At 32.4% G+C, this 18782-nt stretch overlaps 1 protein-coding gene across 1 annotated transcript in view; it reads left to right on the forward strand.

The window, feature by feature from the left end:
- The window catches only part of LOC135962823 (transcription factor Sp2-like), a 63164-nt gene extending 44382 nt beyond the window's left edge, over nt 1-18782 (forward strand). The window contains exons 6-7 of the mRNA XM_065514720.1: nt 12226-12345; nt 17914-18782. Of these exons, the coding sequence (XP_065370792.1) occupies nt 12226-12345; nt 17914-18070 (277 nt within the window). The 3' untranslated portion in view covers nt 18071-18782. The remainder of the gene's footprint in view (nt 1-12225; nt 12346-17913) is intronic.

Consider the following 18782-nt stretch of genomic DNA (forward strand, 5'->3'; position numbering starts at 1 on the left):
ATGTCACCGGGTTCAAGTTCAACAGGGAAGAGTTGTTGGGGTTTTTTTCTCGCGATTTCTAATATTTATCACATTTTTTGTCTTAAAGCCTTTATCTTCTAAGCTATGCTTTATTTCGAGTGGTTCAACATTACAGTCAATACCCTTTATTACAACTTGTAGACCCTTGCTTCCTTTCAGCTGATAAGTGCATTTCTTGCCTTCGTGCCTTTCTTGATTGGGATAACGTAAAAAGAGTTCTCTCCTATTAATGAGATCAGGCTCTGAACCAGTGAATTTGAATTATTTTCTCTCAAGTAAATAGGGGGTGGTTTTGTAGAGGTAATTTTATTTACTGGTTCATCTGTTTCACATTCCAGAATAGAAAAACGATTTTCATTGTTTAGTCTAGCAGGTTCACTATCCTTATATAATTTAGCCAAGGGTGCCGCTTTCGAAGACTTGGGACTTCGTGCCCGTTTTAATACTGTAACATACCGGTCCTTTCCAACCTGTATTTGGGATTTATTATCTTTATTTAATGGTTGACTAATCTTGGGTTTAGCGCCGCTTAATGGGTTAATTTTAATTATTGTCGGTGTTTTGGATTTCGTTTCTGAAGCTGATATTGCTAGCATACTTTCAGGCGTAAATAAACTCCAGATTATTAGTTGTTGGGTTTTCTTTTGTTTGACAATCATTAGTTGTTGACAATGCGGGGAAACAAGAACGAGCACGATTAACAGGCTTTGCGGTTAAAAACAAGTTGTTGTTGTTGTAGCAGCATGAACAATTTACAATAATCAATCTGGATGTTCTGCATGTTGTTCAAGTCCAAGAAATTGAGCTACTTCAACAGGATGAGTCCATAAATCCATTGGACTGAGTGAAGTAGGGTTGGCAGAACAGTTAAATATGTGGAGGGTGTCATGAGGACCCTGACCACATGCTGGGCATAAGTTAAGGACGGCACGGTCTATGCGGGACCAAAAGGCATTAAGCCTGTTGGTCCATCCTGATCTAAGTTGTGCCAGAACGACTCTTGTTCCACGCGGCAGAATCTTCTCGGCGTCTGCTATCGGTGGTGGGCGACCTCAAAGTACGACATTCATACGGTATCCTGCTACCGCGGAATTGATGGCGTCTCTGTGAATGTCGTTCAAAGCTGTCATATACGAGCGGCGATCAAATGGATCCTACACATACCTCTGTATGTTCTCCTCGTATTTCCGAAGGTCTTGTCTGACATGCGTCGGGGGAGATTCCAACTGTGTGATGTTGAAGTTTGGATGACTCCTCCGATGACATCCCAGAAGGAACTGTTGCGTCAACATGACGTTGTGTTCCTTGACCGGTAGAACCTTGGTTTCCTCGTGAAGGTGGTGTTCGGAGGTTATTTGAAGGCAGCCTGTGACGGTCCTTAAGGCTGCGTTTTGACAGCTTTGAATATTTCTCCACTGGGTATCACTCAACGAAGGCGACCACACTGGAGCAGCATAGTTGACCACTGACCGGCCAATCGTCTTGTAGGTAGCAAGCAAGGTTTCTTTGTCCATACCACAAGTACTGCCGGCTAGTGCTTTGAGGACCTTGTTCCTATTTCGCAGTTTATGCGTGGTTGCAGTGGCGTGTGCTGAGGAGGTAAAAAGGCTATCAAAAGTGACACCCAAGATTTTCGGGTGGTTCACTGTCGGAATTTGTACGCCGTCGACCATGATGACTAAATTCAGTTTTACCTCCTTCGTCCAGGTGGTGAAGAGTGTTGCTGATGACTTCGTTGGTGATAACTGCAGGTTACGTGCAGTGAATAAATTGTGGATTTCATTGAGATAACCATTTACCATACCGCAAAACTCATCAACGTTGTGACCTGTTGCCAATATAGTGTAGTCGTCCGCATACGAGATTATCTCTACGCCCTGTGGGGGCACTGGGAGTTTAGAGAGGTAGAAGTTAAACAGGAGCGGCGACAGGACCCCGCCCTGAGGGACTCCTTGTTTAACTCTACGGGGTTTTGAGCATTTGTCTCTAAACTCCACGAACGACTGCCTGCCACTCAGATAGTTCACTATCCATCTCTTCGTGTTGTTGTGCATTGTGGACTGCAGGATGTCCTGGAAGAGTGTGGCGTGACTGACAGTGTCGAAGGCTTTCGACAGGTCAAGTGCCACTAGGATAGTCCGTTCACAAGGCCTCTGCTGGTTTAAGCCCTGTGAGATCTGATTGCCTATGGCGGATAATGTTGTGGTGGTACTGTGCATTTTACGGAATCCATGCTGGTGACGAGCAGCTGGTAGTTGACGGGTCAGCTGGGGGAGGAGAAAAGCTTCGAGTGTCTTCGCTACAGGTGACAGGAGGAAAATCGGCCTGTACGATTGTCCCTCACTCGCGATTTTCCCAGGTTTTAGCAATGGGATCACTCGACCCATTTTCCCATGGTCCCGCTCGTGGTGGGGTCATGAGATCCGAGTTCAAAACTTAAACTCGACAACACTTCCTCTTTGCGCATGTGAAATTTCGTTTAAATTGGACTAAGGGTTTAGAAGTTACAGATTTATTTCCATTTTTTTTCTCATACCACTGTGTGTCGCCTTATAGTTAATATCATAATTCAGATAAAACTTGGACACAAACCCTTTAAATTAATTTAACTAATAGAGTTCCGTATAAATATAACTACATATATTAAATAGGCCGCTATATTAATTATACCCAAAATGAATGGTAATAAATATGAAACTTGTGAAGTATTGTTCATATTCCTTTGAAATTAAGAGTTGAAGTTGAACTTGTAAACATAATTGAGGTATTCACACGGTCTACTATTTGGTCGTATTGTCATAATGTCCTAATATATTATGATAGTTTAATAAAATTTTTGTTGTGTTTCAAACAAAAAAAGTTCTAAACTAATAAGACTATTTGAACTATGTTTATTGTTTTGTCATAAAATAATACTATTTTTGTTTAAAACACAACAACAACTACTATAATATATTAGGACATTATGACAATATGACTAATAGCAGGCCCAAATATTTAATGTGTGTGAAGATAAATTTAAATTTATTTAGCACAGACATAAACCATATATTTTAGCTCAGCCCATTTTGCAGTTAACAGAGCACTGTAAATCACTTAACAGTCATAATACTTGAATTATAATAAACAATATTATAATATAATATTTGAATATCTTAATATCAGGATTCCAATAAATTTGAGTTTTTTGAAAAAATAAATCTGTGGCCATTATTGAAATTAGGGAAAGGGCTCAGATATGACACTAAATAGAAATGGTAGTCCTAGATTCACTTAATGGAACTGTGGTAGTGGGATATCTGAGATAATTTTGGGATTCCAGTAAATTTAACTTTTTTGAAAAAATAAATCTGGAGAGGATTTTTGGCCATTATGGAAATTAGGAAAAGGGCTCGGATATGACACTATATAGAAATTGTAGTACTAAGACTACCATTTCTATATACCGACAGACGTTGTCCTGTCCAAATTTCAAAAATTCATTTTGTTGTTATGTCAGCCATAAAATTTGGAAGAGAGTAATAATTTTTATCTCAGTTGCGTCTCTAATTTTAACCCTATGCTTTTTAAAGTAACCAATGAAAATAAAGAAATACTTTTTTTCGACTGATTTGCTATGTTATCATAGTTTCGTTCATTGCAGTGCTCTATGATACACGACATTTTTTGTTTTGTCGTCTGGCGCGTAAACAAATAATGCTGATGCTGATCCGACACTGGAACATACGACATGCAATTGACCATGCGAGAAACATGAAATTTCAAGGTTAATACCGCAAACACGCAATAACTGCCCTAGAGATTTGTTAATTGTCATTGCGAATGCAAGCCGTACCGGAAACTGCCTTTAAGTATTGTTGCTTCGATGCCGTTATTCATCAGGATTTTTACCGCAAGTCGGGAGCCATTACAAAGACGTGGTTGGTTTATGTTTCGTAACTTTATGATCACCGATCTGACTTTCAGTTAAAGATTGTGAGGCGGTAATCCGGGTAATTCCAGCGAGTTTAAAAACTCGGTTGGATAGTTGACGACATCATCCGATTTCTACGTCATTAATTCGACAGCAATTTCATTTTGAATCTTAAAAATTTAGTTTGTCGACATCAATGTTTTTCGCAGCCAGTATAACACGTTCGCACATCTAATCATGGTTTTTGTAATTTTGTGCAATGTTTGGAAACACATTTCGGATGAGTTCGGATTATGATTCGGTGAAATGGCAGAAATGGAATGCAGCCGGTCGAAATGTCAACCGGGATTTTGCCGTTGCCAATGTCCAGCAATTTTTTGGAAAATACTTCTCCAGATTGATCGTTCTGCAACTCGACACTTATGTTCACAGTCAATTTGAGTTTCTTGACGTGTTTCCACAAAACGGACGACTTCAAACATGCAATCACTGCCAATGTTTGCCGAAAATCACCTAGTTTCGTAAATCTTGCAACATATTGTCTAATACCGTCATAAACTTTTTATGCGCCAACCCAGACGATCAGTGTGCTTTGGATTTTCATTGATTTGTATATTCAATGGCAACTTAAGTGCTGAATGAGCAGTTCGACCGCCTTCCAAAAAAATCCCTCATACGCATATTTTTGTTGTCAATTCAACAGTGAAACATTGAAGGCATCGCATCGAACTCTTGATTAAATGCTTCGTGCATCGGATAATACCTTGTTCGACATCATCAAGCACATATCCTCAATTAATATCAAAGCTTAGTTGTAAATTTTGCTAATTTGGATTTGATGTTCTAATACGCATCTGATACAAAAATATCATCACACATTACATCTTTGCATTTTCACCACAAATCAGTCGGTTTGGATGGCAAGCATGTTGAGATTATTATAGAAAACAGTGTTCGTATTTGATGGGAATTTGACGAAAGCACAGCATATCTGAGGGTGTATTGCCAATGTATATTATTCTCTAACAAATGCAAGCATTGACACCCATTTCTATACGTGTCACACAATTCACCATTTAAAGTTCGCAAATCTTTGAATGATGTTGGTCCACGAACGTTGACTAATCACTCATCGTTTCTTGGATAAACTGGAAAACCTGGAACTGGATTTCCTTGTTTCCGCCGTTGAAATTTCTTTCACGACTGATTCAAGTTATTTGTTATTTCGGAGTATATCTGCGTTCGGGAAAATTTATCATTCCGGCACATTTCAAAAAATCTGGTCAATGTTGTAGATGGTGGATGATCAACATTCTCCTCAGTAAAGTACACTTTTTGACCATTTTCCTGAATATATGTCTGAATGGAAAATGAAAAAATGCGCCAAATTGAAATTGAATGATTTCATCGCTGGAATTCTTAGCACTAACTCAGTCATTGCCCTGCAGTTCATTGCACTAGTTCCGCTACATCGAATTCGTTGGCCACTAAGAACTACTACTAGTGAATTTTCAACCCACTCGCAACGTTATTGACTGGTGAATTTAACACGGGGATGTCATTGCAAGTGGCCGATTGGCACACTCTGCTTAACACTTCACTATTAAATTCAATAGTGAAAATACTCCAGCATTTGAGAAAAAAAGAAAAAATAAATTTTTCTGAGAGCGGGGTTGAACACATAACCTCTCGTTTTCTAGTCAAATGCTCTAACCACTAAACCACTGAGCTCTTATTTGTACTGCTCTCTAATTGTTATTAAGAATAACATGTGAGTCTACTCTCTATTTTTGCATTTCTACATCATCACTGAGAATGAAAACAGAAACGGCCACATTCAGCATTACATGTGGCCATCGAAGTGGTATATTCTAGAAGATTTTATTTTTCTTGAATTTATTTTCAAAAACTAAAGACAAATATCTGACTATTGTTTATTACTGAATATGCTGGTGAAATGTAGTGCAAATGATAACCATTTAACTACCACTTTAGCAGCCACATCGAACTAGTTAGTTGTACAAGTAGTAATATAGCTAGTGCAAGGTTTCCAATTGGCACTTTTCAAACTGCTGGGTGGTTATATATTTGCAGATGTATTTGATAAGTGGGCGTATTAGTGGTCGTGACCAATGTTTCTTTCTTTAAAAGGATTTTGTTTACTATTGAGAACATTTCCAAAAAAAATACCCAAATCAGTCCTGGCGTTCTGTGATTTTAGATATGTATATCGAAAAAAGTGGGCATGGTCAATTTTTGTTTCATTAAAAACTTAAATTGGATTACTCATTGGATTTTCAAAAAAAAAAAAAAATAGCCAAATCGGTGCAACCGTTTTCCGATTTTAGATAAATTGGACTACTACGAACATTTAACTAAAAAATTAGCCATATCGGTGCAGCCGTTTTCTAATTTTAGATAAATCGGAAATAGTGGTCGTGGTCAATTTTGCATTCCGTAAAAAACTAAGTTGGACTATGACGAACATTTATAAAAAAATTGTCCGAATCGGTCCAACCGTTTTAAACTGATGCAATTACCAACGAACGACATTAGATTTTTATTTATATAGACTACATATGCTTAAATTACTTATTCATGTTTTTTCTATTGGTTTTTTCTATGGGAGAAGGCGTAATCAGGTATATATTTTCACGAGCCCATTCTACAATTATAATATTTATTTTTTGTGAAAATTGAGTTGAGTATTAAAAATCAAGGGACTTATGCCGCTTTTTCAATACAAGTTGTATGGGAAGTGGGCGTATGGTGGGCGAATATTTTTCAAATTTCACACAAATGATTCTGTGTGTTTAAAAATGCTATGTGCCAAAAAACCAATGCCGTAGGTCAAAATTTAATTTTCACTTTGTATGGGAGGTAGGCGTAAAAGTAGGTGGATCGTTTTGATTTTTCCATTTTTTCTTGATTCAAACAAAAAAGGCCTATGAGCCAAGTTTCATTGTCCTTCGACAATGTACGGCGTACATTTGTCCACTGATTGATTGTTGCTTAAATAATTCTCGACAATAGTTTATTTGATTAAAATAGAAATTTTATTGACCAAAACAATTTCAATAAAGAATTAATAAAAAATAAAGTTTTAAGAAATTATTTTCTCACACACGTCAAAACTTACGGGAACTTCCTCAATTAAGTATCGATCGTTTCCAAGGACTCGCGATACCATATTTCGGTTCTAGTTAAAACAATATACTTATATACAATATACCCTTCACCAAATTATACTTCAAAATACAAATTTTAAATATTTTTAGGTAAACAAAATTTCTTTTTTTTCCAAAGTTGTTTTTTTAATTTTTTGGAAATTTTTTTTTTTTCGAATTATTTAAAATTTTTTTTTAATTTTAAAAAAAATTTTGGTAGTTCAAAATTAGGTCAAAAATCGAGGTTTTTCCTCATATAATAGCCATTTGTGGACCAATTTTGCTGATTTTAAATAGGAAACTTCTCGAAAGCATGTCTGACATAATTATTGAAGATTTGAAATGGCTTAATCGGCTCCGCTATCTATAAGGATCCAGAATATATATAGGGTCATAAAATTATATTGTGGAAATTGCAAACGGAATGACAAACTTATTTATACCCTTCTCACGAAGGTGAAGGGTATAAAAACAATCTTAAATTTTATTTGGTTCGAAATAAATATGTATAGTCCTGGACATGGACAGATAGATAGATTAGAACTAACATTTTTTTTTCAAAATTAAAAAATTTTTTTTTTTCGAAATTGTTTTTTTTTTAATTTTTTCCAAATTTTTTTTTGGAAAAAAAAATTGGGGTTAAAAAATATTTTACCCGATTTTGTCCCATTGTAGGTCCAAATTACTATAGCCATATATACATTGTTGCAATGAACTTTGAAATATCTGTCATTAGATTTTAATATTGTCTATATTAATGACTTAGTAATCCAGGTATAGATCAAAAATAGGCCAAAAATGGAGGTTGTTCCGGTTTTTTCTTTATATCTCAGGCATTTGTGGGCCGATTTTCTCGATTTTAAATAGCAACCGAGCCGATATATTGATGTATCAATCATGTTTGTAAGTTATTTGGCGTCTACGGAAAGTAGATTTCAACATACAGACGGACAGACGGACATGGCTATATCGACTTCGCTATCTATAACGATCCAGAATATATATACTTTGTTGGGACGCAAATGAAAAATGTAGAAATTACAAACGGAATGACAAACTTATATACATTTACCCTTGCCACTCGTGGTGAAGGGTATAAAAAAGGAATAATATAAAAATAGTTTAAGCAAAAATATTGTTATATTCATTGAACTAATTAACGAATTAATCGTTTCCTTCGAAGATGATTGGACTGGTCTCTTCAAAACACGTACCACATTGCATTGTAACCACTCGGTTAAAAGCCGTCCTAAGCGTATGTTTAAAATGGATCTCTATCCATTTTTTATGATATGAATTGGATCCATACCTTGCCCAAAAATAGCAACACACCATAATGTTGCCAGCGACAAACTAATCTATGTGGTTTTATACAAATAAACGTTTATAATTCACAATAATACACACACTTAAATTACACATTATAATGATGTTATGATAAATGATGTTATGATAATGATGTTATGATGAATTAAACACAGCCACTATTTACACACAGCGCCATCTTTCTTCAACTTCCTTTGTGAAAGTCCTATTTATTCAATGATTAACTCAAAGCTATTATTCAATGTTGTATGTTCCACAGCTATGTTAATACCATCTACAGATATGTAAATAATGTCCTCAGTTTCGTTAACTGCTGTTAATTGGCCGGTAAACAACATTGTCCACAATTAGAAGTTTCCAGAAATAGAAATGTTGAGAAACATTTGAATTCAAATACAATTTCGTACATACAATAAACAGAAACACATTTGTATTAATAGTTCTAATTTTTAAAACAAACGTTTTTGCATTTGTCTGTCTTATCCCAGCAAAGCAGCATTTAGATCTTGGTATATCCTTTCCATGAATTCCCTTTGTCAAAGCCGAATTAGAACCAAAAACTCCATCATTATCTCTTCATTTCACCAAGCTAAATTGAATTCGAATGAATTATGAACGTTAGTAATGATTTTGACACTTGCTTTATTATTACATAGCACGATGGGGCCAATGACCAATTTTTGAGACAATAAATCACAGGAAACAGCTAGACTTTTCAAATTTCGTACAGATGATAATAATGAGTTTTTAAGTCAATCGGGCAGTGCCACTTCCATTTCCAGTAAGTGGATTAAAGTGCAACTGCGGATGAAGATCACTGGAAAAAATTAAATTTCTGACTTTCAATTAGGTCATATATAGTATGTTCACCAAAGACTTTAGTAATCATTTCAAGTCAATCCGCCTACTGCCACACCCACCTCTAGTGACAGGAAATATATGCATGGCGATAGGCGGATCTTGAAATTTAGCGAGGACCTACCACTAGTTATGGACAAATCGCCCTAAAATTAGGTGGCATGTTTTCTGTGTATATGAAACTTATTTGTATTGAATTTTAATGGAATACCCACATTTTTAAGAGATATATGCTCGTTACAGTGATTTTCGGAAGTGGACCCTATATGGAAGCTATGTCTAATTAAGGACCGATCGTCATAAAATTTAGTTGTGCGATTTCGGCTTATATAAAACTTATTTGTGCTGAATTTGGTATGAATATCTATAACTAAGATTTTTATGAGAGCTTAACTATTCAGATAGGGCAATCGTGTGGGGGCTAGAAGAAATAATTGACCGATTGTAACCAAATTCAATAGGATTTGTCCCTGGGACAAGCTTGTACCAAATTTTGTTGAATTATCTTTAAATTGACTAAGAAAATTATCCTGAGCTGATTGGTATACTATAAGGTGGGTGTTGGGACAATATTTTTGCGTGTTATAAACTTCAGCACTAAAACCCTCCCCACTATGGATCTGTAGGGTATAAAAATCTAAATTTTTACTAAAGTTATACGCTATCGGGAAATAAATTTTTATAAACAGCGGCAGATGGTTTTTCCAAAAACTTATAGTAGACATTATTTCCTTTCCCCACATATAAATTGTTTCACGGATACGCTCAGATAAACAAAGTTCTATTCCAAAGAACAACAAAGACAACGCATGTTGACACAAAAAATTATTTACCACATCTAACTTTTTTTTTAAATTTTACAAAGTTTTAATAATCTTAAAAGTTTTTTTTTTGATTTTTGGACTATTTTTGATTTATATCTGGATTACTAAGTTATTAATACAGACAATATGGATATCTAATGATAGATATTTTAAAGTCCATTGCAACGATGTATATAAAGCTATAGGAAGTTGGACCTACAATGGGTCAAAATCGGGAAAAATTTTAATCATAAATTTATTTTAACAAAAATTAAAAATTAAAAAACTTTTTTAAAAAAAAATTCGAAAAGAAAAAATTTAAAAAAAAATTAATTTTGTTTACCTAAAAATATTTAAAAAAAAATTATTTTTAAGTATAATTTGGTGAAGGGTATCTAAGATTCGGCACAGCCGAATATACATAGCTCTCTTACTTGTTAATATTTGAGTGTTTCAAAGAGTTAAATATAATATTCCGTTATTATTTTTTTTTAAATGGTTGACTTGAAAAATTGACTTTTTGCCTCAAAAACCTGTCATTGGCCCCATCGTGGATTGGATGAATCATCCTGATATAATAGCTGCTAGGGAAAATAGAGATTGGCATTTCGGGCAAAGCGTGATAATAGGACGGAACAAACCGTGAAGACTTAATGTATCTTTAGAAATTGGCTTATCATCCGAAAAACTAGAAGGAAATTTTACATCAACATTTTTTCAAATTGTAATCAGGCGCAAATATGGAAAAGATTGCGATCTGTCGGTGACTTAGGGCACAATCAAAATAACTTGGAAATTGACCCAAATACATATAATGAATATGCAAGAATTCAACAGGTACCAGGTATAACATCGTGCATAGTTGCGATTTTTTGGTTTTTCGAAAAGCACAAAATCACGCAAAATAAACGATCGTACTTTAAATGTTTTTTTTTTAGAAAATCTATAACCTAATCCAATTATAAATTGTTACATATGACGATCTTTCACATGATATCAAAATTTCGTATGTAGTAAAAACCTTAAGAAAATGGCATTTTTATCCCAGATGCAGTATTTTTATACTTCGTTCGTCTCAAACAAACTAATCTTTCATATTAGTTGAGAACATCGATACCCTATTTTGTTAAATACAAACGGGTTCCTCCTAATGTATAGAAAAGTCAATAATTAACTTTTGGTAGAAATTTGTATATAGTATATTCCCAGCAGTTCTAGGAGACAGTACCGAACTAGTGATTTTACCAATCATTTAGGGTGGGAGCTAGTTACTTCAATAGCCACGTGACTAGTCATTTTAACACGGGCATGTCCTAGGCAGGGGGTCAATTGTCTCTTTTTGATTACAATGGGACTGTCTAATAGCTGGTCCAAAGTAGGCAACGCATTGGATTCACAAACTGGTTACATAGCGTCAGTTACTTTCCTAGCTTTGTAACTGGTTACTTGATCAGCTACTTGACTAGTTATTTTAACACGTGCATGTCCTAAGCAGAGGGTCAATTGACCCTTTTGATTACAATGTGACTATCGGATAGCTGATCGAAGGTTGTCAACGCTTCTGGTGGGTAAAATAAACTGCAGTACAAAAAAAAGTTTGAAGTGACTTCACCATAGGTTACTAAGAGACACTAAAGTGACTATTGACTTCATGCTATGTTACATGCGATATCAGTATACTTAAGCAAAAATAAAAATAAACTGTATGAGAATTATATTAACACAATTTGTAAAAAACCAGTTTGTACGAATTACTCACAAAACGTTTAAAGTGACTACACTCTCGATTACTTAGAGACACTTAAGTGACAATTGTCTTCACGCTAGATTACTTGGGATGCATAAAGTAACCAATTGTCTTCTCTCTGCACTACAAAGTGCACACACGTGTCAAATGACCAAAATATATAAAATGGAGTCAGCCAAGTGATAAGACATTTGTGACAATTACTGTCTTTAAGGGATACATTGACTACTTGCTTAACTGCTGGGTTATTATACATATTTAAAAGTAATAGTAAATAATAATTATAGTATTTTTTTAAAAAGTAATTTTTAGATTATTAATAAAAAAATATAGTATCGTTCGAAATACTTTAGAATTTGTTTTTAATTATTTATACTCTGATCTTTACAGAACTCATGTTCGTATACATACTGGTGATAGACCCTACGTTTGCCCTTTTGATGGTTGTAATAAGAAATTTGCACAATCTACAAATCTAAAGTCTCACATTCTTACACATGCCAAATCTAAGTAAGTACATAATTATTTATTATTATTTTATTTCTGAAAACCGAAATTCCCAAAATGCTGAAAATGTGTTTCAAAAACTGAGTTTTTTTTTACAAAAGTGTTTTTAGAATTTTTTAATCAAACCTGATTTTTTTTCAAAATTGGCCAATTTTGAATAGGTCTGAGGTGGAATGTGTCCATTTAATTTAGCCAATTTTTACTTAACACGCTTTTGCATTAAGTTATCTTTCCGGATCATATATAAACAGTATATATATAGTATGTAGTTCAGTTAAAAAAAATTTCTATAAAAGAAAAAAATATAGGGACTTTTTTGGGATAAAATTAAAAAATACGGCTTTTTACATGTTCCAACTGTCAGTTTTTTTAAAATATTCACAATTTTATCGCAAATATTGCTGCATTTAAAAAACAAAACAAAAAAGATCGAGCAAAATTAAAATCGAGCACTTAATGCATATTTTTGTAGATCTTCTCACGGACTACTTATAGTTTAAACAACCCAGCAAAAACTTCCCTTACAAAGGCTACAATGCCTTTTTAATAATGTCTTTTTTAATAACTTACTTTTTAAGTAGTAAAGTCTAAAAAAACAAAATAAACAAACAAAAAAAAAAAAAACTGTTACTTTTTTTCAATTTGCCCATTTTTTTTATTGCATGTTTATTTTTAGAAAAACAGAAAAGAATATTGCATTACTGTGTGAAAACCATTATTTGATGCACAATGAAATAACTAAGCAGTGGTGTAGTGAGCACAACGGCAGACTACCAAACAGAAGGTTGCAGGTTCGAATCGGGTCTGCGACTTATTTTTTTTTATTTTTATTTTTTTGTGTAAATAAAAATTCTATAAATAACTCTACTAACAAAACAACTTATTTCTGGCCAAAATATAAAGGATTACTTTTGGGACATCGCGAACAAAAATAAAGAGTTCTTACAGTAGAAAAATAAGTAGTTGAATCGTCAAATTCCCCTTATTTTTCGGCTTATTTGTAAGAAAAGTTTTTGCTGGGTAGTTTGTTTTTTACAAAATCAAATTCAGATACGGAAAGAGCATTAAAGATTTCTCGCGGACTGACTAATAGTGTTTATAAACCGGTTAACCGAAAAACCGGTTTTTCTTCGAAATCTCGGTTTTTTGCGAACCGGTTAATTTAAAATGTTGATTTTCGGTTAACCGGTTTATCCGGTTTTTATCACTCGGTTAACCGGTTTTTAAAATTTGGGACTAAAATTGATAAATTTCATGTTTTGGTGCAATTTTTATATTCATTGGACATACATTATTGGTCTAATTTGAAATCTAAACTGCTCATTTACAATACAAACCTATTTAGACTGATATTTTTAAGAATTGCAATAATTCTAAATAGTAGAAGACGATGAGTTTACTTAAAAACTTTTTCACAATAAATTACACATGAAACTATTAAAAATTAAATTCCGCATAATTCTAGAAGTTAAGCTAAATCGTAATAATGATTCATTGTAAACTTAGTGATGATTTTACCTAACGTTAACTTGAATTCTATGTGCATACCGTCTTTTGATGAATTTAACTTCATTAGTGCGTTTTGTTCTTAAAATTTTATTAATCATTTCGTTAGCTTAGTGTTCCTTTTAAGAAATAAACGGTCTAAAATCTATGATTTGAAATATTTTTGAAATCTGATAATGGAGTTTTATTAATTATTTAGTATGATTTATAATGACAAATAATCACAACTAAGAAGAAGTGCATTTGCATATTATAGGTCCTTTTTTGGACTTGCAACATTTTCTGTTTCATATCTGAAAGTCGAGGTGATAATAATTTTTTAAAATTATCAAATATTTAATTAAAAAATGGATTTAAATTTTTTGGTTGAAATTTAATGAATAAACCCAAAACTAAAACATATTTATACTCAATTCCATTACTGATTACTAAAAACTTTTAAAGCTGTATATACTTTATTGGTCTTTTTATGTTTTCTACACATATATGACGGTTAACCGGTTTAACCGGTTTTTTCAATGTCGGTTAACCGAAAAACCGGTTTTCTCAAAAAGGCCAATTTTCGGTTAACCGACAAACCGGTTTTTTAAAAAGTCGGTTTTTTATAAACACTACTGACTAATCAATTTTCCGGATATCAAGAGTTGCATAAATCAACTTAAAAATCCAAAATCGCAAAGTTTAATGACAAATTATTTTGCAAGAAAAGTAACAATTGAAGCCCCTAAAAATTCTTTGATGTCGTCCCCTATTCACTAGATTAATTCAAGTGATGAAAATGATATTTTACCATATGATGACAATAAGATTATATCATTTAGTGATGAAAGTGACGTTGAACCAATTCCAAAACGATGCAGATAATTATTCAGTGATTTAGATTAATCAACATATTTACAGAATTTCCTGAAAAAATTTTGTATCTAATTTTTTTGGACCATTTTCATTTTTTCTGTAATTAATGAATTAATATTATATTTTGTTTTATTTTTTTTAACGTATTTTGTTTTTATTGTTTAAGTAAATTAAATAAATACATTTTAGTTAAATTTTTTATGCGATTTTTGGGGTGAAAAAAATTGGGGTGGTAAATTTTTCTTTCAGTAAAAACTTTAATTGGATTACTATGAACATTTAAACAAAAAATTAGCTAAATCGGTGCAGCCGTTTTCCGATTTTGGATAAATCGTAAAAAGTGGGCGTGGTCAATTTTGCATTCCGTAAAAACCTAAGTTAGACTATGACCAACATTTTGAAAAAAAAAATTGTCTAAACGACAACGAACGACATTTGATTTTTATTTATATAGAAGATAGAAGATTATGTTCTCCATAAATCCCAATGTGATGATCACACAATTCTGAAATTTGTGTAACAAAATTTTTAAAAATTTTTTAATTGGAGTTTTGAAACTGCCGTTAAAAAAATTTAATTTTTTTTGGTCATATCTACGAATAAGTTAACAGTATACTACGAAGACAAAAACTCATATACAAGTAAATATGGATATATTTTAAGTAAAAAGAAGCTTTTATTTTAATATTTCTCAAATATTTTAATTTTGTTCCTACATTTCTCGTTCTAGTGGCCTGAGAGACGTTAATGACCTGGGAATTTTTGAATAACTTTAACATGTACTTAGGTCCAATCACGATATTAATCTTTTTAAGTTAATTGTGAACATTATAGTAAATTTCTGAAAGGGACTTTATATGGCGATTTTCACCAATATTTACAGCATGATTCCTAAGTACACAAAACTGCTCCTTGCTAAATTTTGTATGGGACCTAAGCGAAATCATAGAATTCGTCGACGTTTAGTATCTTACCATCAATGAACATTGGTTTAGAAACGTTTCTTTTTTGTCTAAATAATTCTATTGGGGATATCGTAACGAAATTTGACAAGGCTGAGACGGAGTCGATTAAGCCATGTCCGTCTGTCTGTTGAAATCAATTTTCTGAACACTCCAGATATCTTCGGGATCGAAATCTTCAATAATTCTGTCAGACATGCATTCGAGAAGTTGGTCATAGTCTAACTTAGATTACGATTTATCCAAAATCGGAAAAAGGCTGCAACGATTTAGCTAATTTTTTTGTTTAAATGTTCATAGTAATCCAATTAAAGTTTTTACTGAAAGAAAAATTTACCACCCCAATTTTTTCGATATATCCAAAATCGAAGGACGCCTGGACCGATTCGGCTAATTTTGTTATTAATGTTCGCAATAGTCCGCAAAAGTTTTTACAGAAATAAAAATTGTCCGTGTCCACTAATACGTCCACTTATTAAATACATTTGCAAAATACATCGATCTGTGATCACTCATATTTCAGACCATTTCTGAACAAAAATCGATTTTTTTATATAAAAACTCAAAATATCTAAAATCGTTAATAACTTGGCCAATAAGCTTTTAATCAAGTAAAGAAGCTCGATCTCGATAACTCATATTTCTGAAAAAAATCTTGTTTTAGTTTAAAAACTCAAAATATTTAAATTCGCTAATAACTTGGGCAATAAACGTTTAATCAAGAAAAGGAGCTAGATCTGTGATCTCTCATATTTCTGAACAAAAATCAATTTTTTATATAAAAACTCAAAATATATAAATTCGCTAATAACTTGGCCAAAAAGCGTTTAATCAAGAATGGGAGGTCGATCTGTGATCACTCATATTTCTGAAAAAAAACTCGATTTTTTTATATAAAAATTCGAAATATCTAAATGTTGCATATTGAATTTGCATTGTTTTGCATATTCAATGGCAACATCAGTGCTGAATGAGCAGTTCCACAGGAACGTAAAAAAATCCCTCCAGTTTCATCGTAGATTCAACAGTGGAACGTTTGTATGTGAAGCATGTTTCTTTCCCTAAAACCCTTATTCGTGACCGTATACAGTTAAACTTGTGCATCAAATTACCCGACGAATTAATAAACATGTGCGTATAAGTGGGCGTGGACAATTTAGGTTTCTGTAAAAATCTTTTGTGGACTATTGCAAAGATTTAAAAAAATTATTCAAATTGGTCCAGGCGTTCTGCGATTTTAGATATATGTATCTAAAAAAAGTGTTTCTTTCAGTAAAAACTTATTACAACGAACATTTAAAAAAAAGACAAATCGGTGCAGTCGTTTTCCGATTTTAGATAAATCGAAAAAATGGGCGTAAAAGTAGGCATGGTAAATTTTTCTTTCCGTAAAAACTTAAGTTGGACCATGACGAATGTTTAAATAAAATAATTTTCCAAATCGGCCCAGCAGTTCTCCACTGATGCATTTACCAACGAACGACATTTGATTTTTATTTATATAGAAGAAAAATATAGATACAAAAATTATGTCGGACAACCAAGAAATTCGAAAGGTATTATTATTTAGATAAATATGTATTTATGTATAAATATTGAATATTTTTTAATTGAAAAACATTTACTTCAAATAAAATAAAGGTTGGGTAACATAGCTGTAAAATAATGATTGATTTTTAAATGAATCTTGATGAATCAAAAGTTGTTGATTGCATTTGTTCTTCCAAAAACGAATTAAATTAAAAATTGAATGAATTCATCAACGATTAATGGATATGAATTTTAATTAATTATTTCATACATTTTAAATTTCGTATTCATTAAAATTTTGTGTTTTTTGCAGAAATGAATATACAATGGCAATAAATCAGTTATTAAAATTAGGGTTTTACCAGATAATATATGTATTTTGAAAAATAATTCTTAACGAAATTGTTAAAAAGGTAAGTGTTCCATCAAGGATGCATATAGGATTCTGTTTTTTTTTTTAGTATATCTTTGACATCAGATTGAATAAGATATAAAACTAGTTGACTAGTTGAACATTTACTGATGTTAGTTCTTCAAGTTTCTCCAACCCACATACACCTGCCTGTTTTTATTTATTTGCAAATAAAATATCTAAATTTGTTAGGGAGCTTTTTTATTACAGTTGACTGGACTCAACAAAAAAAAATATGTTTTTGTAATCAAGGAACAGCAAAAGATCTAGTCTACGATATCTTATGTTTTTCTATTTTCATTGCAGGCGAAGTACATCATCGATGGCTGTACGTAGTGGAAGCAATACAAGTAATAATGATTCTAACAGTCCTCCCGTACAACTTTCGTCAACCAATAATTTTATAAAAATGGAAATGAACGAAATGGACTCAAATTCATCATATGTTGTATACACTGAGTAATAGGATTTATATCAAGGTCTAACAAACAAAGATATATTTAATTTATTATTGAATTTTAAGTTAAATTAGCAGCTGTAACATATTTGTTTTGAATTATTGGTAAATAAGTTAGTTACATAACAAATTAAGTGTTTTCATAAATGGTTAAATCATTAACCAAATTGTATAAATTCTGGATAAACTACTAGTTAAGAAAAAGAAATTGTAGAATACAAATACAAAAGTATGAAATTGGGGTTGTAATCCAAATATAAATAAAAACAGATCATGTACCTTTTTATAATAAATAATAACCTCCATTAAATGCCGATTTCATACTGTCTGTAATAATCTTGTAAATAATAATGTCTTTAAAAATTTGAATTTACTTTCCATTTTAATAATAAGTAATATTATACATACATTATTCTTTCAAACTTTTGGTAATTTTAAAACTGAATTTGCCACTGTAATTATACAATATTCATTTAATATACCCTTAGGTTACTACATAAAAAATCTAGTATAAGTTGTATTTAACTCTGAATTATATTTTTTATTTACTTAATATTTTTCTATCCATCACCATATAGAAATTATAATACTCGTATCGTGAAATTACTTACTATAACTACTTTTCTAAAATGAAATTTTGAACTATGCAACTGCAATTAAATGATGTATTTAATAAACGTTTTAATTTCGCCTAAGAAGTGGTATGTAATCGATAAAA

This window comes from Calliphora vicina, chromosome X (assembly GCF_958450345.1).
Source record: "Calliphora vicina chromosome X, idCalVici1.1, whole genome shotgun sequence".
NCBI lineage: Eukaryota > Metazoa > Arthropoda > Insecta > Diptera > Calliphoridae > Calliphora > Calliphora vicina.